The sequence below is a fragment of the Didymosphaeria variabile genome, assembly GCF_027946475.1.
Source record: "Didymosphaeria variabile strain IMI 356815 chromosome Unknown scaffold_2, whole genome shotgun sequence".
Classification (NCBI taxonomy): Eukaryota; Fungi; Ascomycota; class Dothideomycetes; order Pleosporales; family Didymosphaeriaceae; genus Didymosphaeria; species Didymosphaeria variabile.
This window is the reverse complement of record NW_026611621.1, coordinates 2,055,849-2,083,177: the sequence shown is the minus strand read 5'-3', so window position 1 is coordinate 2,083,177 and position 27,329 is coordinate 2,055,849. Positions and strand designations below refer to the sequence as shown.

Genomic DNA, 27,329 nt, shown 5'->3' with positions numbered 1-27,329 from the left:
GACGTGCTCCTGCAGTGCCCAAGCTCTTGTGGACAGTGGTCCCACCAAAGTTGCTGGTCCTTCTTGACTATTTGGGTGGTGGTCTTCCATCCTTCTCGCGCGGATCTCCATCTGATCACCTGCCGAACTCTCCAACCTGAGCTTCACGGGCTTCGCTCGATCTCGTAAAGAGCGGTAACTTGCATCAGGCGAAGCAGCCGCCGATATCGTAAAATAACTGTTCTCGTAGATATTTCCCATCTTGAAAGATTCGGTCTCCCAATCACGAGCGGAGTCTTGAACGATGCAGAGTGAATCGATCCAAATATAGCGTAGGCCCATCTGTCTTGTGATGATGATGGCATCTTGGAACAGGGGTGGTAAAGAGTCGAAAGGAATATCGACAGACAATTTCCTCCAGTTTGCCTTCGTAGTCGTAAGTGGCGAGCCTGTTCCCCAACAGTGAGAGAGAGCCGCATAGTCCATTGTCTTCCCTTGAGTGTCAATCAGACGGATGGGTGCGGTTGCGCGCCCGACGTCAAGTAGTCGCTTTGGCGTGGATGCGGACGACTTTCGAGGTAGGTGGCATGCTCCGTGTTTTGGATTTGTAAGGCAGTCCTGAATGCATCTTCGTGCAAAGTCGAATGTATCATCAGAACCAGAATTTGAAGGGATGCGGCGAGCGGTACCCAAAGTTGACCAACTGCGAGATGCTAAAACTTTTCAGTCACATGCGATCTAGCTAGAGCAAATCGGGGTCGGCCCCAATCGTGATAGTTGCTTTTACTATGGGCTCAAAAGTACACTTACGTTTGGTCGTGTAGATACTTACCACTTCACCTCTCCACTTCTCTTGATCGAGTCCTACTTCAATGGTTCCTTTCTCCTTGATGTCGACGTTGACTCTTTGCCTGCTTCCTCTCCAGCTGTCAAAGAATGCATCTAGGGCTTGGCATAGAGCATTGCAGAAGCGGCACCCGCCTTCCCTTGGACGTCTGATCTTTGACAAAGCGAACGCATCCAAGACGAGAGACAAAGTCGCAAGGGCTCCTGTCGTACGTTCCGTGAGGTAGACAGAGCTATTGTGATCGCGCGGGTTTAGATTATGGCAAGTTGGACATATATTGCGGCGTGGTTGGGTCAATGCTCTCCGGAGGGGTTTCTTGGGTGGCATCGCACCAGTTGAGCGAACGACACACCGAACCAGCCAAGGCGCGCAACTATCTCATGCCGAATGAACAAGCGAGAAACCGCGATGAATGAAGGAGAAGAAGGCGTCGTCCGATGAACGCTCAGTAGGTGCGAGACAGACGGCGGCGTGTGCCTTGATCTGCGCCGCAAACTAGTGCTCCAGTAAGCTTAGCGCAGCCGTTAAGGCGGAACAAGGACTGGCAGCACCGTTTCCTCTCCACGACCACACCAAAGGCACACGAGCTAGCATACGACGAGACTCGCGCCCCAAAATTTGCCTTCATCGTTTGTTCAGGAGTTTCGAATGCGCATACTTTGCGCCTACAATGATAGGTGTGGCTGAGCAGCTCCAACATCGCACATCGTCTCATCATGCGCGCATACGGCAAAGTTCCCAATTGATATCTCTACTTTTCGTCAAAAGAATTGCCTACGTGCTGCTAAGCAAATGCATTGAGAGCGTTACGCCTACAGGAACCCGCAATCCGCAATAATAGTATCCCGAGCATCCTTTCCAAGAGCATCATCCTGGTCACTCAAGCGTTCCTCCACATGATTGGCCACCATCACTTTCGGCTGAGTCGGCGCTTCGCATCTATCAGCTAAGAAAGTAAGGCACGAAAGTCACTGTGGCTCGTGCGAGCTGAGTCGGTCGTCTAAGGAACCCAAAAAGGCACTGGATGTTTTAGACGCGGCGGCTGCGTGGTCGGCGCGACGTAAGACTTGCTTCTTGGCGCAGTCCGTGTAGCTTCACGACCTTGATGCGTGGATCCGACCCTCTAATGGCTAGAGACGCCGGGTCAACACCCTCGCTGGTTGGCCGGTTGGTTTGAGGCTGGAGTTTCGAAGCTTTATGACGCTTTGGAGGCCGTGTCATCCAACACTGACCGATCGCGTACAAAAGGTATTCAGTATCTGCTGGTAAATGTCGTTTCACCAGCAGCTTTCCATTCTTCTTCGATATATTTGTTCATCTTTCCAGTCGCCTTTTGACAAGCACGGTTTTTTTTTTATTACATTCATTCCATTGGCAATCTAATTCTCTCGTTCACCATGTACACGAATTTCTTTGCCTTTGCTCTCCTCTCGTCCTCGGTGTTCGGAATCGAATTTTCTCAAATTGCCACCCATGAATTCGGCGCAATGCTCAGGCGCGGCAATGCCCTTGTAAAACGTCAAGGCTACTATCCTTCCTCGACACCCTGTGGTTCTGGAACCACGTGCGCAGAAGCGTGCGGAGCAGGACAAGTAGAATGCCCTGCCGAAGCTGGTCGCGGAGTCTGTTTCGATCCTTCATTATCTCAATGCTGCCCTGATGGGTCTGGATGTAAGCCGCTCACCACCTCGAATAATTTACATGCATCCTGACCCCTTGCCCAGACTCATGCGACAGCGGCTACTTCTGCTCTTCCGACGGACAAAGGAATACCTACTGCTGCCCCAACGGCATGGATCTGGGTACCTGCGCTCAAGCATACTCACTTACCGTCTCGCTCATCAGTCAAACGGGAACCATAGCTATTCCTTCAGAAACGGGGATGGCCAGCCAATCTGCTTCCGCTGCCGTACCAACTTCCACAACGCCGATACACATTACCCGCATACGTTCGTCCTCTTCTTCGCCAGTAGAGGAAATTAGCATTCCGACTACGACCGTATCTGCTGTTGTTACTGGGAGTGGGAACGGTACATACGCTACGGGCTCTCCTTCGGTGGAGTTTCCCGGCGTTGCTACGAAGGCGGAGCTGGCTAGTATTGTGATCTTCGCCGGCTGTGCGGTATTTGTGGGTGTGTTTATGATATCATCTATTTAGTTTGGGTCATCGGTCAGAAGAGGCAGCCGTCGCACTTCTCTCCCACTTTGATGCAGTTCTTAGCCCGAAAGAACTCGTAAATATACTCATAATGATCTAGCACATGGGCCTGCACAGATATGGAGCTCCTTCGTTTGATAAGCAGTACGCTCTAGTGTAAAACAAGGCACACCGTTTTCCTCCACGTTTCAGGTTGTTTGCAGTGACCTCAATAGAAGCTCAATCACGTCAGCCCAAGGGCGCGTTGCGAGCTCACCACGATTGTGTCTGGTCCCGAAGTAGGCTGTGTTTCTCGAAGCAGCGGCCTCGAGGTCTCGTTCTTACACAATGCGCTATACCCAGCTCACCTTGATTGACTCGGAGTGAGGTCACTAGAACTGAGCTCCAGCGGATCGAGGATAAGTATCAACATGTTTCATCGGCGTAGCGTCTTCCACAATTTTTGAAGCAAGCATTAAATTATCATTACATTATCGTATCGATGCATGAATCGTAGTAGCCATCTGACAGCAACAATGCAACATCTATATCATCACATAAGCAGCACCAAGCACGGCAATCAGCGTCTTGCTCCATCCCATCTTCGCCGCAGCACCAGGGAACTCTACTTCACCAGTCTCAGACGGACTGAGGCCAGCGCCGGTTGCGGTGAGGCTGCCCGAACCATCCTCAGTGGTTGCATCCGCATGGCTTGAAGCATCCAGCGTGACCGGAATGGTGGAAGTCCTTCCGTTGCCGACTATGATGAGAGCGGTCGAATCAACGGAGAACACGGTGTCGGAGATGGTGATTGCAAGGTCGCCGGGGCCAAGAATGGTACCAGGGCCAAGCACAATGCCGCCATTCGTAATGGGGAACGCCTCGGTGCCAGCGGTGACGGCGGCAAGAGTGGCTCGCGTCGTGGGAATAGCAATGGTCGAAGTGCTCGAAGGTCCAGCGACCACCACACCTGAAGATCCTACGCTTAGGATGGTGTCGTCGACGGTGATAGGAGCTCCACCCAGTGTCAAGGTCGTTCCGCCGATGACAATAGTGCTCGCTTCGGGGTCGAGGACTACTGGCACGCTGCTGGGGCCAATGTGGACGGTGACAGGCTCGGTGCCGAAGGGTACCTCGGTGCTTGTTTCGGGAGAGACAATAGTGAGTCCTCCGGTTCCAATGTTGAATGTCGAGGACGAAATAAGCACGGATGCACCTCCGCTAGACAAAGTAGTGCCTGGTTCAACGACAACACCGCCGGTCGGGTTTATGGGGAGCACAGTCGAACCGATGGTGACAGCTGGCGGCGTAGGATTGCTTGCACCATTGTTTGCGGTACCGGTGGGGTTCGCGCTAGGGTTGGTCGCTGGGTTCTGGCCAGTAACAGGGTCCTGAGGATCATTTGGCGATGGAGTTTGGGTGTTCCCGGGAATAGGGCTTGCAGGGTTGTTTGGCGAAAAGCCCTCAGTATTACTTGCGGCGGGGTCCTGAGGGTCGTTTGAAGAAGAACCCTGGGAGCTGCTTGGAGTAGGGTCCTGAGGATCGTTTGGAGCCACCGCTGACGACGAAGGTTCTTGCGGGTCGTTGGGTGAAAGGTCCTGAGTAGCGGATGGCGCAGTGCCCTGAGAGTCGCTCAGAGACGGCTCTTGAGGGGTGCTCGGCTCGGATACTTGGGGCTCTGCGGGAACCGGCGTGCTGCTTGGCGCAGAATCTTGAGGTTGGCTAGAAGTCTGGGGGTCGCCCGGGGTAGGATCCTGTGGATCAGGGCCTCCAGTGTTGCTTGGAGCGGGCTCTTGCGGATCTGTCGGTGTCTGTGATGAACTTGGAGCGGGGTCCTGCGGCGCGGCAGAAGCGGTAGGATCCTCGGGTTCTCTGGAGCTCTCTGTTGGTTGTGGTGCAGAAGTGGCAGTGGGGATGTCGCCATTGCTAGATTGTCCGGGAGCAGCGGATACCACAGGTTCAGCGGAGGTTGGCGTGGGGTCTGCAGCAGCGGAAGTAGAGGTCAGGAAGTTCGGAACACCGTGAAGAGCGATCGGAGGATCAAAGAGGCCATAGTTATCGAACTCGCAGCTGGCCCAATTAGGATCCAGCTGACGAATTTGACCTGGCATTGACATGGCGGGCTGGTAGCTGCCCGGAATGACCTCCGTACAGGCAACCCTATTATTGGCGCAATACGATTGACCCACATATGCGCTCCATGGCACTGGGTCCTGGAAATCCGCCCATTCGATACTGTACGGGATAATATTGTGAGGGTACCCACGAACACTGTAAAGATCCGACGATGCCATGGTGATGATGCGAGGCTTGTTGAACTTCGGCGCAACAGAATTACGGCAGCTATCCAACACAAACGGGTCCGCCAAGGATATGTACAAGTTTCCCTCATACATGGTAACACCATTGACAACGGTGTAAGATCCGGTTGTGACTTCCGTGTAAGCTGAGCAAGGTGAGTACACTTCTTGCATTTGACGAATTGCCTCTCACTTACTGCTGTCTGGGTCTGCCGTGATCGTGGCCGAATTTTCCCAACCACCTGCTGGCTCGTCGGTACACATTTCACGACTCACGTTCTTGGTAACGGGGTAGTAGTAGAGGTCTATGCTACCGTACTGGAAGGTACAGCCAGTTGCTACACAGGATGAACATGCAGGGCTTTCGGGAAACGGCATCGATGTAGTGCGGTTCTCGTACTCAGCCAAAGCAGAGGACCAGCTTGTAATTAATGGAGAACAATCGCTGCTCGCGATTGTGCAGTTCGGTTCATGGGTCGGGAAAGGTGCGTTCGTAATCGTACTCGTTACATATTCTGTGCTGACATGTGTTGTTTCGATGATATCTGTAGCGGAACCGCAATACGAAATTGCACCGGGAGTGGTGCCGCATGAGCTGGTACAGGTGTACTGTTTCGTCGAAAAAGTTGTATTGTCATATTCGGTGGTTGTGGTGAAGGTCTTATAATACTGAGTGGCGGAGACCCATGAACGAGACGCGCTGCTCCAGTCCTCCGACGACTGAATGCAGACTAAGGCAGGGTTGGTTGCGGCTGTATCAGTTAGCTCCTGCTTGTCTTGGTCATACCTGCGCCCATGTACGAACCAGAGGTTGTCACGTTCAGATCGACGCTGCCAGACGGCGTGATGGAACTGCTAGCGAGCTTAGAGCCTGAAGAAGTCGTAGGCGGAGCGGTTGAGTTTTGCAAGCCTGCGAAAGTCAGCTCACATTCTGTATCTTCTGATGTGACGACATGCCGGTCTGGCTCACAAGGCTCAGAAAAATCGTCTTCACTAAGGTACCCGACATGCTTGACCACAAGTAGCACTCGGGAAGGACTTGTATAGAGCAGAGCACAAAGCTAGACCTGCAGATGGTGCAGAGCCGCTATTCATTAGAAGACTGGAACCACTGATCCCAGCGTTGCTGCGTACGTACCACACCACCGATATTGCCTAGACACACTTGAGCAGAAAAAAGGCCTAGCTCTAGTATCGGAGGCCTAAGTGCGGATGCGGTGGCGTCTCGGTGAGGCTTCTGTGCGCTGGCTGATCATGACCCTGGGGATCGTAGGGCTGATCATACGAGGGATGCATTTGATTTGCTAATGAATTGCAAAGAAGCAAAAATCACATGGGCCGCACGAGAGCCTGCCGGCAGCCAGCGCCAAAACTGGTCGCCGGGAGTCTGTGCAGCCAGACACCTGGATCGTGTTTGGGGTCCAAAAAAACCCCGAGCCAGTCATCTCACCAGGCGTAATGGTCCTTGACATGTTTTAGGAAGTAGACTTGTAAGCGCGGTCACTAAGGAAGCTTATGTGATCGTTGTGCGACTCATCGAGGAATGGACAGGCACGACTTTGCGATTGGCGGAAAGATGGACCCGGGAGATGAGAAGCACATGAGTACCTTCACATATGGGCAAGTGCCATCAGATTGGCGTCGAAACCTTCGCGGAGTGGCCCGGAAGGGGTTTGGTTCGGGAGGGCCTGTGGGAACTCGAGTCGACAACTCACCTCTTTGCTGATCCGCCGGACATGCTCGAGTCAATTTCTTCGACTTCTTCGCGAAGACTTTGTGCGCGAACACGTCGATCCCTTCGGCGAGCTGCACTGAAGCGGCAAGCGCTAGCCGTCAAGCTTCATGAGGACTGGTCCAAGATGACGCCACAGTCACATGATGTACCAGCCACAAAGCCACACCATCGGCGTCCGGAAACACCGATGTCATGACGGAACATTCTCGCAACGTCGCGACCGCTCGAGCACTCTCTTGTAATCGAACTACCACGAACCTCAGAGAGTCGCCTCCACGCTTCCAGATTGCTCCACGCCCCTTACGAATCCAGCGATTTCTCATGCTCGCACACGCAAGCAGCCGCTGCCTCGAGCCGTCATTATGTCTATAAAAGCGGGTTCCGTGCTCCCCAGATCGACCATCATCAGATTCTCAGATCGACAGTTCAGATCTGCACCACCATCTACCGCTACTCTTGAGCCTCTTTGATATCCTTGCAAATATAACGTCAAACAACTTTACACCAACACTACTAGGGAACTCACCGCCCAATGGCCTTCTTCCTTACCCCACGCTTTGCGCCAGCCTACACTGCTCAGCAGTGCAATCCATGGGCCTGCGCCCCACGACCACAGCACTCCTACCGCCGCGCTACGCGCCCATCGTTCCCTTCATTCGCGCCATTCCTAAGCGAGGTGGATGAATTGATGAGCGCACTCGATGAAGAGACTCGACGGGAAGCGGCCCGCCGCGAAGCACTTCGTCAGCGCCAACAGCGCAAGCGCATCGTCCGAGCGCATTTCAACGTGCATGAGAACCAGGGAGGATACCAAGTCGATGCTGAGATTCCCGGCTTCGAGCAGGAGCACATCGAAATTGAAGTGACGGACGACAACACCCTGAGACTCTCAGGCAATACCGAGAGGAAGGTTGAGCAGCAGCAGCCACAGCCCGCCGAGACATCTACCAAGATATCAACAAATGAGGTTGACGCTCCTCATGACGCCATGGACGGCATGACCCTCAACAAACCCGAAGAGGCCACCGCTTCCGGTGCAGCTACTCCCGCGCATTCCGACACCGAGTCGCATAGGTCTTACCAGGCCACCGTAGAAGACGACTTCGAAGACCTTGGTGCTGAGACTTCATCCACCATATCTGCTCATATGGACTCTGACGCACCCAAAGAGTCCAAGGGCAAGGAGAAAGCTGTTGATCAGCCCGCCACTACCAATACCGAGACCGCTGTGCAGCAGCAACAGCAGCAAGAGAACGAGGAGCGGCGTTTCCACGGCTCCTTCGAGCGAACGTTCCGCTTCCCGGAGAGGATCGATGCTGTTAATGTGACGGCCAGCCTTAGGAATGGTCTGCTTAGCATCACTGTCCCAAAGGCCAAGGCTCCGGAGGTCAGGAGGATAATAATTCAGTAGATCGATGGACTAGTTGCGGAGGAAGACGGCAATATAATAATGGTATCTGGACATGTTTCGATAGGGCTTTGGGCTTGTTGTACGATACTTTAGGTATCGGTAATGGAATGGATCATGAATAATGCAAACTCAATACTGTCTATAAATCTACGTGATGTTCTGCTCTCGTGCGAATCTTCGTCGTTCTTTCAGACATGCGTAATGGTGACCGTGCGCTTTCGCAGCTTTTGCGAGTGTTGCGGCCCATGGTCCAGGATACTGTAATAAACCGTTGGAAAAAGAAATCCCGACATTTTAGAGCTTAGTTCATTATTGGTGTAGTTGAGGAGGTTCAGCCAAGATTTCCAACCCCAATCTTCAGTGTACCTTCCCTACACCACTTGCTTCGACTTCATATAGGACGCGGCTCACACAACATGTGCCATGGCAATGCTCTTGCCTTTGCCCTCACCGTTGTACAGCGAACACAAATCTAGAACAAATGAGACTGGATTTGAGCCGGCGCCGCGTGCGACCGCCGCTTGAGGTCGACGATGGCATCTCGGATGCAAAGATAGGAGCACGATTTTGAGACCTTCAAGACGAATGGCGCGCAGAATTGTGGGTTGGCCGATGGAGTTGGCCATCTTCATTGGATTACGTGTAAATGTGCTTATGATGGTGGCACTGACACATGATTAGCTCCTTGCGACCGGGCGTGCTAAGTATTTCAATCGCTATGCATAGGCTTTGGTGCGGTCGGTGGAACGTTCAGTGTAGTCGGCTGGGGCGCTGTGACAGTCTTTTACTATTTAAAGGCACTCATAGGCGCGCTGTGTTTTGCGCCGATAGCGATTACTGCTTCTGCCTGGCTGTGGTTGTACGATTATAGTGAGTGGAGGAGGGGAGGTGCTGTGAAGATGGCGGTCTATGCTGGGCATTGGATGATGGTTTCCATCAGTGCGTTTGTTTTATTGGGGGGAGTTGTGGGATTTTTGAGCATGTTAAGATGGCGTGCGCGGATGGGACGCTTGGTAGACCGTTTAATTGTGCGGATACCTACATAGTAGTTTGGGGTTACATGGGTAGCGTGTGGGGGCGGGAATATAGCTTAGAAAGCGCTCTGATATACATCGCACAGACTGGTCTCGAGCATGGTATGGACGGGTTGCAATATAGTATCGATGAATCCGCGAGAAACATATGGGACGAATGACATGCTTCCAGGGCGGCCAAGTCCAATCTCCCTTTTCTTCCTTCCAGGCTGCCGACTTCCTTTTTCGGTAACGAGTCTTCAATCTAGCCCCTGATAATTGAAATCTTGAGCCTTAGGGTGTCCTGCTCCGATCGCGCACGCCGAACATATACGAGAATCCTTCAGCTGGTGCCTACCATAGTTCAATAAGCCAATTCATGCTGTGACAATTCCAAGTCTAGTGCAATTGCGACCCCGAGTAGCCGTGAAAATATATGAAACAAGGCTTCTTCTGCAGTCGTACATCAGCTTCATCGACATCACGATTATCTCGAAAACCAATACACAAACCAAAACAGCTGCACGATGATGCACCCCTTTACGCTCGCCCTCGCCCTCTTGCCCATCCTCAGCACTGCCTACATCGTCGACCCACCCACAACCACAGCTCCCGATACCATAGAGGACTGTACATATTGGGCCATCGCCAACGAAACCTCTAGCTGTGACTCGTTAGTAGCCGAGAACACGTATCTTCCACTCACCCTCGAGCAATTCAAAATCTACGTAGGCAACTCCCTGATTGATCCTTACCTGAAAATTAAGCATTCCAGAACCCAAGTCTGGCTGATAGCTGCGACCTCATCGTCGGCAACTCGTACTGCATCGAGCAAAACTTTGGCATACCCCCTACCACTCCCACTCCCACTTCTTCTTCAGCAAGCAGCACCAGTGCAGCTCCTACTGCGACCCCAACGTCAGTGTTAGAGATATGCCAGGCGCAGGGTAGTTATTCACGGTACTGCGACCGCTGTCTTTCGCGCTGCGCGAATGAGACGAAATATATTGCGGAGTGTTTCAACAGCGTCTTTTCCACAATCAATTACTACGACAGCCAGTGCTGGCAGCATGGAGGGATTGATTGCACGAATAAAGCGGTTGATATCGTGTGTCCGAGGCAGTAGGGGGTGGAGGCGGGAGATGGAAGGCGGAAACGTAAAGGGGTGGCGATGAGTAGAGTATTGTATATAATGTGAGATACAAGAGCAAACGCGGCTGGTGAGGAATAGCAGCTTTTTAATCCACGAGACTGATGCGCTTACGATTGCACGATCGTTGACCACTGAAGGTGGAAGTCCGTCGCAGGTTCATGGCTAGGAGCGGCGTACTTTTTCATAACTAGTGACTATTTGCGGTGAATGATTATCGCTTTCTCAGGCACCTGTTACGCTTGCAATATCCGTCTATTGCATCACTCGACAGCATCGATCAATTGGCGTTCCATACGCTTCTACGAAAAGCGTCCCATCGACTGCGATAGGCTGCAAACCGGCTATCTAGATATTGTATCTGACCTCAACGCATGCACCTGCGCCTCTAACGAAGTTTAGGAAACGTCTTCCGTGTCGGCCTCATTATTGTTATCGTCAATGGCGGAGGCTTCGTCGCTGTCTTATTGTGTGTGGCGTCCGAAGGTTTTGGTTCGACTTGCACGGCCGAACCAGGGGTTTTGTGGAGAGACTGCAGGAGCCAGAATACGAAGATGATAACAACCGCCACTGGCAGCAAGCTTGCCAGTGGTACAGCGACTCCAATGGCTATTGCAACTTTCTGAATGCATACTGTAACTGTAACCTTGACATGCTAAACTTACGAACATCGGTTATCTCCATCCTCATTGTTCCAGAAGACTTGCGCCGGCTCGAATTTGACCGGCCGATTAAACCCCCGGATCGGGCTGCCATACCTTAGAAACTTGCAGATACCGGACGTACCAATTTAGCGCTGAGCCTATCCAATCACGATACACAGCAATAAAAGTGGGATTTACAGCCTTTTACTGGCCCAAATTACTTTTAGTACGTCCGTTATCTGCGAGACAAACTACTCACTGCAACACTAGGGCTACTCTCCTCAACTGAAAGCGCCATCACTATCCTGGCACTATGCGAGGCATTCCGGTCCACGTTTTTTGTTCATACTGCTAGAGCCATGGCTATGCGTGTGGTGCGGCGTGCCAGTGAGTACTGTGTCATTAGCATAGATTCAGACAGGTTGGGGTTGAGAAGGGATGTCTGCTGATCGCTTGTTCATGTGATGTTCATTTTGTACAGTAGTGGGTCCCTCTATTGCCCGCGCGCAAGCTATTGCAAGAACATAACAGTAAGGAAACAGAAAAGGACAGTTCGATCACTTCCTGTACCACATTCTTGTAATCTTGGTGTGCCTCATCTTCTTCTGCAGCTGGAAAATGCCGTACATCAGGGCTTCTGCCGTAGGCGGACATCCAGGGACGTAGATATCCACGGGCACGATCCTGTCGCACCCTCTTGTGACTGAGTAGCTGTAGTGGTAGTAACCTCCTCCATTTGCGCAACTACCCATGGAGATGACCCACCGAGGGTCGGGCATCTGATCATACACCTGTCGCAGGGCCGGAGCCATCTTGTTGGTGAGTGTACCGGCTACTATCATGACGTCGGACTGGCGCGGCGAGGCACGGAAAATGATACCGAGACGATCCTGGTCGTAGCGGGGTGCGGACAAATGCATCATCTCGACGGCGCAACAGGCAAGACCGAAGGTCATAGGCCAGAGCGAGCTCTGTCGAGCCCAGTTGGCAATCTGGTCGAGTGTGGTACTATCCGATGTCAGTTTTGCTTCCCTCCAGGCGATAGCCCGCCTCTTCAAAAAGCGACCGGAAGGAGCGGGGATAAAAACACATACAGCGCGTATTGCATGGCGCCCTTCTTTCCTTCCTGACTCGGCAGCGGGACTTCTCGCCGTGCCTGCTTCATCGGGGGCGGTGTTCCGGGCGCTCCAGCAACGAGACCCGGCTTCTGCATGGTCGTCGCATTGTTCGAAGACGTGTTTGAGAGGAAGGCGACGCTCCCGGCGCGGTAGGGCAGCAGCGCACTCGTCGGTTTGGCTGTCCACTTGGTTAGCTCCTGGCTGGCGGCGCGCTTTGGCGGCGGTGGGACGCACCTCGGAGGACCATTGAGGCGGCAGACCTCGTAGACGACAACATGTTGGCTGTCGAAACAAAGGAAAGGGCCCGAAGAAGGAGTGGAGAGCAATCGGTCGTGGTGGCGATGGCCGAGAAAGATGCAGTGGTGAGGTCAAATCGTCAAGCTTGGGCTTGGCAAGAGCGTCCGATTAGCTTGCCGAATCAAGTCGACGCTGGTTGGTCGGTGCAGCAGGCGCGAACCACTACACCTCCGCCATCACTGTTTCGGACACCATCGGCGACACCATCTCCTTCATTCGTTTGTAGAAGCCGGACTCAACTTGAACGCCTAACAGTTCTAAGGGCACGCGAGGGACGAGGCGGTGCTTGTATATACCTCTGGGCAAACATCATGTCGAGCAGAGTGCCATCAATAGCATGCATAGGGGTCATCGGCAGACACGTGAGCATATACACTTTGTCATAGTCTTCACAAATACATGATACTGATCCCGTTACAGAACAACCCGCTTCACATCTCATTGTTTCCACCGGAGGAGCGAGCACCGTTGGAATTCCAGTTCCTCCTGTCATCATGTCTAGACATCTTCGAAGCCCGCCTGCCCCACAAGACTGTCGACCAAGACTTTGGACTTCTCCAAGCCGTCGATGAGCGGTTAGCTATGTACGGTTGGCTGACCAACACCGGTGTAAAGTTCGTTGTGGTTGTGGACATGGAGGGACGGCCAGCGAATCCGTTAGATACCAAGTCTTCGACAGCAGTTGGGCTGCGAGATGCGGATCTCAAACCAGTATGAGCACATCCATCCAGACTCGCATCAATATCTGACAATCCCAGGCTTTTAGAGCGTTGCAAACAGCATACATTGTGCTCTTGCGCAATCCATTTTACAACCCGGACGAGCATTCACCGGTCACAGCGAACGGCGAACAGAGATATGGCTCGACTCAGATCACCAGTAAGATGTTTATTCAGGAAATCAAAAGAGTAGGCGATGCATGGGCACCTGGAGTCAGCGTGATTTGATCCGGGGGTCGATTGAAGATCTCGCTGAAAGCTGCAGCATTTTCAGGCGTTCTGGGCTCGTTCAATATTTTCTCTTCATCATTCATGACTACGATGTCAAGAGCTCCTTCATTCGAACCTTTGCTGAACATTTTTTCGCGACGCATGCGCAACCCGGCCGATCTTCGGATCTAATGCCCAACCAAATGTTGCTTAGTGCCGATCTCATGAACGACGACCCTTAGCCATCTACTACAGACAACCATTCTTAACTCTTCAAGCTCCAAATGCCACCCAGAGCGTCAAGCCTAACAATCACCAATCCTCTCGTTCTATACAGGAGTCTTATAGCGACCAATCGCATCCAGCCTGACCCTGCACAACATCGCCTCGGTACAGTGCATGACATCAACACCGTGGCCGCCAAGACAAAATCTAATATTACCTGCAGCCCTTCATCTTCAAAAGCTCTACGAAAATCTCATAGACTATGAACCCAACATCGAATATTCAGATCGTCTAAAACAATTAAGTCGTGCCGTTGGTGCCAGTCGAGATGCCCCTCCAGAACGCGCACCGCTTGGCACAAGGGGGATATGGACATCTCTCCTTGCGCAGAAAGAAAAAAGGGATTCTCTCGCTTTAACACGCACTCTTACCAGTCACGAAGCTGCCATGGCGCTGCAAACCCCGAAAGGCTTAATGTTACACGGCGACGTTGGGACGGGGAAGAGTTTGCTTATCGACCTGTTCGCCGATTGTCTGCCCAATCGCAAAAAGCGAAGATGGCATTTTAACACATTCATGCTGGGAACTCTTTCGCGTCTGGAGGAACTCCGCATGTCAAGATCTTCTCCACCCTTGGACGGAGTCGCTCAAGACGAGTACAGCTTGTTATGGCTAGCTCGCGACCTTATTGAGGAATCGCCCGTCCTTTTCCTCGATGAGTTTCAGCTTCCAGACCGCGTGGCATCCAAGATTCTATCAAACCTTATGACTAGTTTCTTTCAGCTTGGTGGCGTCTTGATAACGACGAGTAACCGCATGCCAGAAGAATTAGCTAAGGCTGCGGGAATGGAATTTGCGAGGCCGATTTCAAGACTAGGTCGTTTGGGATGGAGGATGGGTATGCAGGGCGTGGTGGGAAGAGACGATGGACCGGGGCAGAAAGGCGAGTTCGCGCAATTCTTGGAAGTACTGCGGACGAGGTGTGAGGTTTGGGAGATGGAAGGCAAGCAAGATTATCGGAGGATTACAGGCATGGAGGGATCTTCTGTCCGGTCGGTAGAGACCACGTCGAGGACCAACTCGCGAGGCCCAGGCCAACAAAGTGCTATCACCGAAACCGACGTTGCTTCCGCGCCAACAAACTCGGAAGTCACCCTCCCAAAACACTACCTTCTTACACCCTCTCCCACCGCCACAGAGGCCGAGGTCATTTCATACCACCAATCCCTGACTGCAAGCGCCCATAACGCAACATCTACACCAACCTTACAACGGATAGCGTGGACTTCCTTCGCCCTAAGAGTCTACGGTCGACCCTTGCACATCCCTCTGCAATGCAACGGTGTTGCCCTTTTCAGCTTCGACCAGATCTGCGGCACCCCTCTGGGACCCGCAGACTACATTACCCTCGCCTCAACTTACTCCACGATCATCATAACCTCTGTCCCGGTACTCACCCTCCTGCAAAAGAACGAAGCCCGCCGCTTCATCACCCTCCTAGACGCCATGTACGAAGCGCGATGCCGCCTCCTTATCGCTGCTGCTGCTGCGCCGGATGACATTTTCTTTCCCACCTCGCCCTCGACGGAGAGTACCGCAGAGGAGATAGTGGACGACGCAGTGCACCCAGAAACCTACTCAGAAGTTCACCAAGACCTGACCAGCCCCTTCCGGCCTAATATCTCCTCCTACAATCTCTCTAGCTCTCTGCCGATGGACAGCCTAGAAGACGACCCACCCAACCGCTTCCGCCGCGCAGGCTCCTCTTGCACCGACGAGTGCCGCGCAGGCACCCACGGCCCAGACTTCGCCAACATCGCCGGGCTGACGGGCGAGGACGAGCGCTTCGCTGTCAAGCGCGCGGAGAGTAGGATATGGGAGATGTGCTCGCAGATTTGGTGGGAGAAGGAGGATCGCTGGCGGCCTTTACCGATGGATTCGAGACATTGGGAAAAGGCGAAACCTGCGAGTGGGGACGTGACGCCTGTAGCGGAGCTGCAAGAGCGGGCGGGCGCACCAAACGAAATGATTCCACATGGTGCGAGCCCATTTCGGACACGTGAGGATGCGCCGCCGAAGATTGCGTGGACGCATGTTTGGGGGACAGTGAAATGGGGGAAGAGAGCTGGTGCGTGGGGCAAAGGCGTTGAGGGCTTGGAGGAGCGGAAACGAGAGGCTGAGGTTGGGAAGGCCGAGCGGAAGCAATGAGCTCATTGCGGTGACATGCAGGTTTTTTTCCTTTCTAGAGTCATGAGCTCGTATCATATGTAGTAAATGAGCATGTGTACCCTGTGCTACCTACCCCAGGCTGAACAAAACGGCACCCGAACTTTTGACCCAGTTGCAAGAAAAAATCCATTTCACCCGTAGGCCCCGGCTCAAAGTGTTTTGATTCGGCTTCCAACCGATGCACCGTCAATGAGTACTGACGCAATGATTCTAGTCTCTGTGCTAGTCTTTCCATGTGTCGGTCGAAGGATGAATATTGTTTGAAGTAGTGCAAGTATTTGGCACCAGATCATTCAGACAAGGCTACTTATGAGACCAAGTTTTCTCGGGGAGATAGAGAGTGCGTGGTGGGCGTGGACGGTGGTCTGGCGGGTGAGGTGAAAGACGAAGTCAACATTTCTTTGCTTTAGTCATGATGAGATGTTGCTCTCTGTACTGGGGTCCATTTGACTTGATCTTGTCAAGCGCTTCACTGTATCTTTCCCTTGTTCACCACAAATGACTCCATCACAGAGATGGCAGACCACAGCCTATTCTCCGCTTCCCGGAACACCACGGATCGCGGACCGTAGAATACCTCATCGCTGACCTCCTCAGGATGTCGAGGCAGGCAGTGCATGAACGACCAGCTCTCCTTCGCGCCGCCCCGCTTCGCTAGCTCAGATGTGATCTGGAAGCCTGAGAAGGCTTTGAGTCGCTTAGCGGACTCCTCCTCCTGACCCATCGACACCCACGTATCCGTCACTAGGATATCCGCATCCTTGATCGCCTCTTCTGGCACCGTAGTCTCAATCAACTTCCCTGCCTTACCCTGGGGTGGGGTCGCAGCAGCCTGCTCGATGACACTTCGCATCGCCTTAGGGATTTCATACCCCTTTGGCGTCGCAACGGCGATGTCCACACCTAGCTTCGTAGCGCCGATAGCGAGGTCGAAGAGGACGTTGTTTGCGTCGCCGACCCATGCGATCTTCATGCCCTCTAAACCTAGCGAGGTTGTCGAGGTAGATGGGTTGATCTCGGTGATTGTGAGAAAATCGGCAATGGTCTGCATGGGGTGGTACAGGTCGGAGAGGGCATTGATGACGGGGACGGAGGAGTGCTTCGCGAGGTCTGCGACGTCGGAGTGGGGGCCAACGCGGGCGACGATGGCGGCGGTCATGCTAGAGAGGACGAGAGAGGTGTCGTAGAGGGACTCGTTGACCTGTTCACGACTGTTAGCGATTGCGATAAAAGAAGCAATGAAGGAGGCGAATGCGTACCCCCAATTGAATGTCGTCTTTACCCAAGAACATGGGACTTCCTCCAAATGCCGCAATTGCACCTTCGGTCGACACCCTCGTGCGCGTACTCCGCTTGCTGAAGGTCATGGCTATTGTCTTGCCTGCGAGCGCACTTGAGAGGTGGGGCCAGCCATTGCCAGACTTGATGTCTGTCTTATGCTTTCCAGCATTGCGAACGAGCGTTGTGAGTTCAGCCGGTGTGAGATCCGCTATTGAAAGCAGATGTCGGGGTGCGAAGGGTGATGTGTGTGGAGCAGCCGGGGAGCTGGAGCTGGCGTAGGAGCGGTGCTGCGTCCGGACTAAGCTTCGGAGGGTGCCTGTTGCTGGGCGAAGGGGAGGCATGTTGCTCAGACGAATGCACTCGAAAACGTTGAGTCCAATTGAAGCTTTATACAGCCAGAGGAATCAATGTTTGAGTCACACGCCCTGGCGGTGTTTTTTTGATGGAGAGGCTAGCATGCCTCACGAATCTGGGGTCGTTATCGCTACACTTGGATCTACCCCTGCTAGCGCGCCTCGGCACGGCCCTCCAAGTCAAAGCCCAGTTGATGACGCCTCAACATGCAGCAGCCCTTCGTACCTGAAATATTGTGCTCCACCCAGGCCCTCTTTCCTACGAAACCGTATGAGTCGCATCACCTAGCAGCTGGCCTCTGCGCATCGCTACCAGACGCCCTTCCGCCATGGACACGCCCGACTACGGTGGTGCCTGGGGCGACTCGACCCGCACCAACTCGCGCCCAGCTTCTCAGAGATCAGGCAAATCGTCACGCACAGCACGCTCGCATACCTCAGAGAGGAACCCAGATGAGGTTTCGCCGCTATTAGCAAGACCACAGGGTGATGAACATGAAGAGGGTGGAGATGATGAGGAGCACGCAACCGCCACCACGTCGCTGCTTCGATCGCTCAGCAGCGGCTCGTCAAGTGGGAAGAAGGACGATGATAAGAGGCCGTTCTGGAAGAAGAGATGGCCTAGCATTGTAGCGCTCGTTATATTGGTCATCGCGGTGGTGTTCATAATGCTTGGATTCCTGGCGACCGAAGGCATAGAGGAGTATGCTATGCAGGCCGCTGACTTCAAGCCCACAAAGCTATCCCTAGACTCGTTGACGGACACCGGTGTGCGGGTGCAGGTAGAAGGATACTTCAGCATGGATGCTTCGAAGGTGGAGAAGCAGAGCGTGCGTAATCTCGGTCGCTTTGGCACTTGGATCGCAAGAGAGGTCGAGACGGGGCCGACCGAAGTCTACGTCCACCTGCCCGATTATGACATGGTCCGTGTAGGCACAGCCAAAGTCCCTGGTATCAAGGTGAACATTCGCAATGGCCATACCACACACGTCTCGTTCTTCGCCCACCTCGAGCCGGGCAGGTTCGATAAACTCCGCAACGTTGCCAATGATTGGATGGACGGTCGATTGGGTCAGATTCGCCTGAAGGGCAAGGCCGACGTGCCCCTGAGGTCTGGTCTCATACGACTTGGTTCGCAAACCATCGTAGAATCCTTTACATTTCAAGGTACGCGGTCCCCCTGGGGACGTGGCGTTGCTGATACGAACGCGTGCTAATAGTACCCCGGTTGCAGGAGACAAGCTTCCTGGAGTCCCTCGGTACAATATCACAAGGCTCAATCTTCGAGAACAACGAGAAGGACGGAAAGGAATGGGTGCAGATGTTTCCATCATGGTGACCAACGACTTCCCTGTCCAGCTCACCATTCCTTCTGTTGCTGTTGATGTGCTCGTTGACGGTTGTCTGGAGTCCGACAAGCACATCATGGTTGGCACTGCCGAAACTGCGCAGCTACAAGTAGAACCGAAGCGTGACGTCGAAGTTAACGTTACTGGGCGTGTGGACACGCTGCCAGAGGCTCTGACCGAGACATGTCCTGGTTCTTCTAAATCACCACTCGACGCGCTCCTTGGAGACTATATGCATGGTCAAGACGCCAAACTTTACGTGCAATGCTGCAACTTCCCCGATCCGGAGACTCCCGCCTGGGCGCACAATCTTCTCAAGGATATTACCGTCCCTATTCCTCTGCCTGGCCACGAGATGGGAAAACTCATTAGGAATTTCTCCCTGGCCGACGTTCACTTCGACCTTCCAGACCCCTTCGCCGAGCCAGGCACTCCGGATGCTGCCCCTAAGATATCCGCTGTGGTCAAGGTTGACATCAACATCCCCAACGAGATGAACTTCCCCTTGAACGTGGACCGCGTCAAGGCTGACGCAGATATATTCTACCATGGAAAACTGCTTGGAACTCTTGATCTCAAGAAATGGCAAGATGCCAACTCCACCCGGATCGATGCACACGGAAGCGACGGTCCTTCCCTACTAGTACAATCTGATGTCCAGAAAGCTCCGATCAACATCAAGGATGATGACCTGTTGAGCGAAGTCGTCCAAGCACTTATTCTCGGGAGAAAGGGCGTTACAATGAAAGTCAAGGCCGCGGTCAGCGTCAAGGTGGATACCCCCATGGGCGGATTTGCAGTGCGGGAGATACCCGCGGAAGGTGTCGTCCCGGTCAAACGTTCGTGACCCACCCAGTTCGTGCTCCAGGTCGAATTTCCCTTCGGGGCAATCGCTAACACCCCCTGACCAGCAATTGGAAGCGGAAATGGCAACGGCAGTGGAGGAGCTCACAATATCAGCTCACTTGCGCCTAAGATCGGAAATCTTTCGATTGTTGACACCTCGCGGACTTCTATCACTCTCCAAGCAAGCGTTAATATCACTAACCCGACTAATTACTCGGCCACCGTGCCATACCTCAACATCAATATCCTCGTCAACAAGACGGTCGTAGGACAAGCCGTAGCAAAAGACGTCTACGTATATCCTGGCAACAACACGAACCTCCTCGTAACCGCCGTGTGGGACCCCTACACGCACAGCGGCGCAAAAGGAAAAAAAATCGGGAGACAGCTCCTCTCGCAGTACATCTCCGGTACGTCTCCCTCCTCGCTCCTTCTGAACCAAAAGGGTAACAATACAAGGTTGCAACGTCTCCCTCACCCTCCAGGCCCACAACGGTACCATCCCAACCCAGCCTGCCCTCGGCGCCATCCTCTCCCGATTTCCCATCATCCTTCCCGCCCCCCACCTCTCCACACCAAAGGACCCCGGAGAATTACCTCCCGACGAAGGCGATCCCCCCGACGACGGCAAAACTCACTTCATCCGCTCCGCAACCATGCACCTCCTCACCTCGACTGCTCTCTTCACCCTCGCGTCACCCTTCTCCAGCACTACAATGTACATCACCACCCTCAATGCAACCGCGTTCTACGACGGACAGCCCAGTGGGAAGATACTATACGAGCTGCCGTTTGCGGTGCCGCCGGGGCTGAGCGAGACGCCCCGCTTGCCGGTGGACTGGAGCATTGGGAGCGTGGGATATGATGCTATTCGGAAGGCGTTGGGGGGCACGTTGAGGTTGAGTGCGTTTGCAGAGGTGGGGATAAGGATCGGGGCTTGGAGGGAGCAAGTGTGGTATAGAGGGGGCAGTATTGGAGCGAGTGTGAGACTATGAGGATGTTGTCAGGACATGTGTGGAAGCGCGCCGAGATTGAGACGCAGGCGGAATTGTTTGCATACGTGTACAAGACTTTTTTTTATTGTATTCTTTGGGATGGTTGGGAGAGAACACAATGGCGTCGCTTGCGCTATTGCTACACAATTTCAAGTAGATTTTTATAGAAGAAACGATCTGTACGAAAGTTTTCTGTGTCTACGTTTTATCTATGCTTGCTTCAAGCGAATCTCGCTCTAGGGACTAACCAGCCAAGAATCATGTGCAAAGAGATATGCCAACACCGCTGAAATTATTCACACTCGCAAACAGAGCCTTGCGTGGTGAGGTCGCCGGAAACAATAGCAGACGTTCAAGAGTGGAACGCTTTATCCTTTGATCGCCACCTGTATCGACTTTGTCTTTGCTCTTCCACAATTTTGCGTCAGCCTTCCACTGGAGCAGAGCTTAACAATAGCGGGGTTGGAAGACTAACGCACAAGTCGACAGATGGTTCTGGACGTTACTGCGAAGCGAGTTTATTGCGTTCTGTATGTGGTCGATGCGGTTTCGGAGACATTGATCCGGGTCTATGCTGGTATGAGGTGACACCTGCGCCTTATCTCGGCAATAACCCCACGGCAGTGCAGACTTCGATAGAAACAGCCTATAATGAAGTAGATGCAGAAGGGTTACAGGTCGTTCTGGCCCAGATACGTTGGCAATGCATGTGACTCAGTTCTTTCTATGAAGGACATGCGTGCGTTATGCATTAGATAGGCACATGGCCGAGACATCAGGCACGAAAAAAATAAGTCAAGGAGCATTTTTGGAGCCGTTTTTAAGCGCATCGTATTTCTTGCAGAATCACAACTCACGGCTACGATGTTGTATTCACAGTCTTGCGCCCTGATGCGGTGAGCAAGGCGTAGACACCGAGCAAGGTAGAATCGCCCAAGAAAGTCGGTAACCTTCCAGCTTGCCCGTACCAGGAGACCTGCCATAGGTTGATCCTTCTACGACAAGATTACCAGGGAGCCATCGTGCAGGTGAAACCTGCAGCACACTAGCCTGACAGGCAACAGTGCATGTCCATCACGCATTGAAGTGTGATATAACAGCACGTGAATGTTGGCGATTGGTGTTGTTTCATAGGGGACTGCTGTGGGACAAGGTAGCCGCTTGCCACCTTCCTTTCCAATACCAACAGCATCCACATAGGAGAATAAGCGCGAGCCGCGTCCGTCATGCAGACTTGTGGCAGAAAACAGTGACAAGCCTTCTTGAAAGAAAAATTTGTGGTTGTGCGCGGTCTGCCTTCGTCCGTATGATCGGCCGAGAGGTGGATGGGCTCGGAGCTCGTGTTGAAACGCGACGCTTTCAAATCTGCCTTGGGCCTGTATTCTAGTAAACACAACACCAACGCTAGAGCTAGATAGACTGCAAATCGGAGCGCCACTTCGAGCGTGTGATAGTCAGCTCATGGCCTGCGCAGATATTGTTGCCTCCACTCAGCACGAAATTGTCTCGCATCAATTAACACCGCTCAAGATTTTCGCCTGCCGCCTCATGTACAAGCTCATAGCTCGTCAAGGGTGATGTCCTGCCGACCGCCCAAAGCTGACCCCAGTGCAACGAACGGGAGAAACGCGGCACCCAAGCGCGTGAGGCGTTCCCTATACAAGCAGGGTGCACGGCGTGTTGTACAACATGAAAGCGGGTCGGCTCGTACGCAGGCGTAATCCATCTCCATGCAGCTGATCTGTTGTTCCGTTATGCGTTCGCCAGTTTGGGACGGCCGCATCGGAGGAAGAGAGGTTATCGGGCGTGCTATTCCTTCGCTTACAGCCGCATTCGGAGAATGGCTTGATCCTGCGATCGACCGTGCGGCAGATTGATGTAGTAGCCATCGAAGACGTGTTGGCACCCGCAGTCAGGATCATCTTCATTGGGGTTGCGTTCATGGTAAAGTACGAACGATATTCATGTCGCCCGTTAATGCCGTCAGCATCTTGGTAGGGCGCTCTGGCTGCCTGTTCTCATCTGGTGTGTTGTCGGTACCAATCGCTAAAACAAGGGAGTCACGGGTGCGGAAGGAAGGAGCACTTACGCCCTGAACAAGTCGGCTGTGCATGCCCACCCTGACGGGGTCTGTCAATGTTCGTAGTAACACATACAGCTTGGGTGATCATATGCTGAGTTGTTCAAGAGTAGTGGGAGGAGAGAATCATTGGAAAAAGTCAATGCAGGACGCGGTCGCGCTTTGGGTTTTGCAGGCGCGAGGGAGCCACGTGCTTGGAAAGAGGAAGGTGCACACGAATTCACGATGGAGAAGACGCGAGCAGACGAAACGACACCATCCTGTGCCAACGAGGATTTCCGTGTGAGCTTACAGGGCCGCAATGCGGACACATTGGCCCTGTTGACAAGGTAAACATGAGGCGCGCAGTCCCTGCTCCGAGGAGCTAGGAATCGCCTGTTCGAACATCGCAATGCCGAAACAGTTCGGGTCTCGAACACCAGTACATGTCAAGTGTAGACATAGTACTGCAGAAGAGCATAGACATATTGTAGGAAAGAGAGTGCAAACTAATCGTTGATAGTGAGCGACGTGACTGAGCTTGAAATTAGTAAATGGGACTGGACCAAGGCGAAAGTGGAAGATACCTCCATTACTCCGGAGTATTTCAAATGTCTCAAGCGATCAGGACCGGAGTGGAGACTCTGTACGTACTTTACCACATGTCGATGAGCAGTAAGCCACAAGTAGTGCGAACTTAACGTTGATTAGGAAGCACGCAACCGACAAAGTCCGATGTAAACAGCCGAGCAACCATACGATGGAAAGCTAGTGGTAGTGTAAGGCAAAGACGCATGAGTGCCTAGGCATGAACTTCGACGCGAAAGTAGTTCCACTATCTCAATGTAGCTGCTCGATTCGGTAGCGTTGTGGTGGCTTAGTCGCTCCATTGGGCAGCTAGGAACTGCGCGGAAGCACGGAAGCTACACATCTCTCTGCCGAAGAACTTTACCCAAAGATCATCAGTGGATTCGGCAATGCATCCAGAGTTCCGGGTTGTACGAGGCAGACTGCAGCTGTGTCGTACATGTGCATAGTGCAACCGGTCCGGGACCACGCCTCGTGTCAACCTCTCGAGCCCTGGAAACATTGCGGTCACGTGCGAACCCGACGTCCACGAATAATCACTCGTTGTATCATGTCGGGTTCCACAGAATCCTGTGTACTCTGCAAACCCGGGTAAATGCATCTGAGGCCTCGTGTGTCGAATATGCGTAATGAAAGCAAAGTCTGGCTGCCTATCTATAGATTCTGCCTTGGGGTGTTGGCATTGGCTGGCGACGACACTGCGAACCCAGGAGGACGACGAATTTCAGAAACCGTGGTCTTCTTCACTTCGTCGATACGACTCTTCGAGAGGCTGATTCCAGGCACAATCCACTCGCTACAGCTGCATTGCATGCCTTGCCAGGCATATTTTCCTACGTTAGTACGGCATTTGGGGCATTCAAGACGCCCGTCCAGTTTGCCTTGTTCGAGCTCTGAACGCATCCACGACAGCGGATCCAAGAAGTAGTGAGCACAATCGCGAGATGTTTCTACGGTAGATGGTGTTTGGCTTTGATCGTTGGCACTCTTGGATGAGCCGTGAGCGACTAGATATTGTGACGTTGCGAGAGGCCGCCTGCAGATGGGTGAGCGTTGAGCCAAAACCGGTGGCAACGTCGATGATGGTCAATCCGTGTTGATTGAAGAGATTTCACTGACCTGCATTTGCGACATCTCAGCTCGAAGTTCGCAGCCTGATCGGTAACGTGCTCATCCTCGAAGCGAATCTTCTCTGCTTCAGGAGCTTGACCGACCGCTCGACTCAGCTCGATTTCGTGTTGGTATACCCACCGTTGATAGGCAGGCGTGTCCTCGACGTTTTCTGGCGTGCGCATCTGACCGTAGAGCTCCAATTGCTTCATGAATCCATCGTTTGGCTCCACAATCGACCGGGCTTGTCGTACTTGCAATAGCGCTTCGGAGACGCTGATGTGGTGCTTTTGCATCAGATAAGCGACGACACATGTGGCCGATCGCGATTTGCCCATGGCACTAGAAAAGTGAAAATGGTTGGCATCTCGAAGTCTTGTGCGTAGTGGCTGGAAACAAGTGTGGCAAAGAGGCAACGCGCACTGGATCTCATGACAAGAAATATGAAGCAGGGAACATGACAGAGATTGCGGTGCAGGACGCGCGTGCAGACGTGCAATGTCAATAAACGGGAGGCAAAAGTGCAACCATGCAGCCCCCCTTGGATGTTGATGTTGTATTTGTACCAGAAGGGGATTCGTTGTGGATGGTCGAACATGCAGGTCTCAGCTGCACTAGGATCTAAACTTACCAGTGTACAAGCACCCCGCCACCGCCATCGAGACCTTCCTGGATGAAACGATTGGTGGCGGGGAAGTGCTCGAGCAGGTTCTCGTCTTCGACATCGTCAACCTGGACGGCATGGTGCCTGAACGGGGTGAACAGGTCGTCGTCGAGTGGCATGCGCAGCACGGAGAGCACGTGAGTAATGTTAGCCTCCTCGAGAGCGTCACGCTGCGCCGGCGTGAAGATGCTATCGATTCGTCAGCCTCTCAGACTCGCGAAACGCACAGCGGAGGAAGATGACCGGGGTCCGTACCCGCCGATGTAGAGCTTCAACTCGCCCGGGACTTTGTCGAGGAGAGGCATGGCTTCCGGTTGGCAGGCCGACGATGTTCGGAAGGCGTCCACAGGCTGTGTGCGTAATGAGGATACTTGACATAAGCTGGCGTGGGCGTAGGCGTGAAGGTTGCTGGTTGCGGCTCAGGAATTTTGCACCGAGGCTCACCCAAGGTGCGCGCGCTTGGTTGACCAGTGACAGAGGCAGGCGCCACGGTGTAGAGGCCTGCTTGGGAACAGCGCAGCAAAAGGCAAAACGGTTGCTCAGTATCACGTCGGCGAGGTCAAGGGGACGGACGCGTTTAGAATCAGCTGGCGCGCTTTTAACTTGCGGCACGGCGTGCGATTCTGAGGAGCGCCACGCTCAGCCCTACGCGCTTGATGGCTCCGGCGGCAGTAGCCTTCTCCAGCTCGTGGGACCAGCTCACACTGCACGGTAGCGAACGAAGCGAACGACAGCGGAGCGCTGGGCAGGAGGCGGATGGAACGGAGTGTATCTGTCCATGTCACGGCAACCCCACACTCGCCCATGGCCCAGCGTGCCGGAGAAGCAAGCGCTACAGAAGACGCTGACTCCCACGACTCTGTCGGGCGTGCCACCATCATCGAGTGCTGGCCAGCGCTGCACGGCGCGCTCGGCAGAAGGTGACGGTCATGGTGGATGCCAATCGTGGCCCGGGAGGGCAGGCAGTGGACATGCAAAACGGATCGTCGGTCAGATCAGCGCCCGGATGGGGTGGTGCACAGAGGGAGAGGGGAGCGGAGGTCAGCAACGGACATGATCGATGGTCAGCGGCTGCACATGTAGCATCACAGCCCTACGTGCTGCGTGCTTTGCTTCTTCGGTCCGTAGCGAGCACGCCCGGACCCCTTCCCGTCCAGCTACCCGCTTCGTCTTGGCCGCTCTTCCGCCGGCGCCTGGAGAGAGCGAGAGACGTTGGCTTGCGATGCGGACGAGAGCCTGCCACGCTGCGTGCGTGCGGGTGAGCGGGCAGCACCCGCGCTGTAGATAGATTGAGTGCTCTGGCCCGGGCGCGAGTGAGCTCTCGTCCCACGCTGCCGGGCAGCACGTCTCTGCCGCCATGCCACGGATGAAACCCTCCCCTCTGCAGCAGCAGACGGCGCAGAGCAGCCAGCAGTGGTCGGCTCGCCTGCTGCTTTCTGGAAACCGACGGCGTGGTACTTTGAGCATGCGGTCGACTACGGGCTGCAGGCAAGTCTCTCCATCCATACCATGCGCACCCCCTGCATCTCCACCACGCCTACCCAGTCCGCTGAACCATCCGTGCCAGAATGGCTGGTCCGCCGCCAATCGCCTGGCCCGGCTACTGAGCAACGGTGCGTCCGGGATGAGTGCACAGGCAAGGCCATGGCTTTATGCTGAGAGGGCCCCCGTGGGATGCGGGCTCTCAGTCGTCTTTCCTGCTGCAACCTCTGACCAGAACCTTCGTCCTGCCAACAAGCCCCTGAGCCTCGTCACCCTCCTGGACCTGACCGTCGATGCTAGCGTTGCTGTAGCGGCCTGCTGTTGCTACCCAGCGCCCTGCCCGCTCGCTGCTGCGGCCGTCTGAAGCATTCCTGCTTGGAGCCCGCCTGCGAATGGCACCCGTCGACACACCGACGACACGCTTCGCATCGACTGAACGGCTGAGAGCCGCCGGAGCGCACTCTCGTCAGCTCACCACGCTGCATCACGCCAGCCAGAGCCGCACTCTGTATTGTAGGGTCCGCATCCGTCCGCAAGGCTCTACCTAGCTTTAGCCTTTAGCCCTACGCCGCCGTAGGGCTGCCGCCG

General features: G+C 53.8%; 8 protein-coding genes across 8 annotated transcripts; 4 read left to right on the top strand and 4 right to left on the bottom strand.

Moving 5' to 3' along the window:
• Positions 1-3,508: 3,508 nt before the first annotated feature.
• N0V89_002395 (uncharacterized protein) lies at positions 3,509-5,257 on the bottom strand (the record flags this gene model as incomplete). The annotated part of the gene is made up of 1 exon (XM_056211205.1): positions 3,509-5,257. The coding sequence occupies one exon, from the start codon at positions 5,255-5,257 to the stop codon at positions 3,509-3,511; it is 1,749 nt and encodes a 582-aa protein (XP_056074678.1).
• A 2,273-nt stretch (positions 5,258-7,530) lies between these two features.
• Positions 7,531-8,409, top strand: N0V89_002394 (uncharacterized protein; the record flags this gene model as incomplete). The annotated part of the gene is made up of 1 exon (XM_056211204.1): positions 7,531-8,409. The coding sequence occupies one exon, from the start codon at positions 7,531-7,533 to the stop codon at positions 8,407-8,409; it is 879 nt and encodes a 292-aa protein (XP_056074677.1).
• Positions 8,410-11,773: 3,364 nt separating this feature from the next.
• N0V89_002393 (uncharacterized protein) lies at positions 11,774-12,611 on the bottom strand (the record flags this gene model as incomplete). The annotated part of the gene is made up of 3 exons (XM_056211203.1): positions 11,774-12,224; positions 12,311-12,512; positions 12,569-12,611. The coding sequence occupies 3 exons, from the start codon at positions 12,609-12,611 to the stop codon at positions 11,774-11,776; spliced, it is 696 nt and encodes a 231-aa protein (XP_056074676.1).
• A 331-nt stretch (positions 12,612-12,942) lies between these two features.
• Positions 12,943-13,348, top strand: N0V89_002392 (uncharacterized protein; the record flags this gene model as incomplete). Its single annotated transcript, XM_056211202.1, has 2 exons — positions 12,943-12,993; positions 13,052-13,348. The coding sequence occupies 2 exons, from the start codon at positions 12,943-12,945 to the stop codon at positions 13,346-13,348; spliced, it is 348 nt and encodes a 115-aa protein (XP_056074675.1).
• An 884-nt stretch (positions 13,349-14,232) lies between these two features.
• On the top strand, positions 14,233-15,993 carry N0V89_002391 (uncharacterized protein; the record flags this gene model as incomplete). Its single annotated transcript, XM_056211201.1, has 1 exon — positions 14,233-15,993. The coding sequence occupies one exon, from the start codon at positions 14,233-14,235 to the stop codon at positions 15,991-15,993; it is 1,761 nt and encodes a 586-aa protein (XP_056074674.1).
• Positions 15,994-16,483: 490 nt separating this feature from the next.
• Positions 16,484-17,636, bottom strand: ARG3 (ornithine carbamoyltransferase; the record flags this gene model as incomplete). The annotated part of the gene is made up of 2 exons (XM_056211200.1): positions 16,484-17,215; positions 17,274-17,636. The coding sequence occupies 2 exons, from the start codon at positions 17,634-17,636 to the stop codon at positions 16,484-16,486; spliced, it is 1,095 nt and encodes a 364-aa protein (XP_056074673.1).
• A 341-nt stretch (positions 17,637-17,977) lies between these two features.
• On the top strand, positions 17,978-20,838 carry N0V89_002389 (uncharacterized protein; the record flags this gene model as incomplete). The annotated part of the gene is made up of 4 exons (XM_056211199.1): positions 17,978-18,815; positions 18,883-19,836; positions 19,909-20,253; positions 20,303-20,838. 4 exons carry the CDS (start codon positions 17,978-17,980, stop codon positions 20,836-20,838), a joined length of 2,673 nt encoding a protein of 890 aa, XP_056074672.1.
• Positions 20,839-24,139: 3,301 nt separating this feature from the next.
• Positions 24,140-25,564, bottom strand: YVH1 (tyrosine protein phosphatase yvh1; the record flags this gene model as incomplete). Its single annotated transcript, XM_056211198.1, has 5 exons — positions 24,140-24,281; positions 24,393-24,521; positions 24,605-24,937; positions 25,227-25,448; positions 25,515-25,564. The coding sequence occupies 5 exons, from the start codon at positions 25,562-25,564 to the stop codon at positions 24,140-24,142; spliced, it is 876 nt and encodes a 291-aa protein (XP_056074671.1).
• Positions 25,565-27,329: the final 1,765 nt, after the last annotated feature.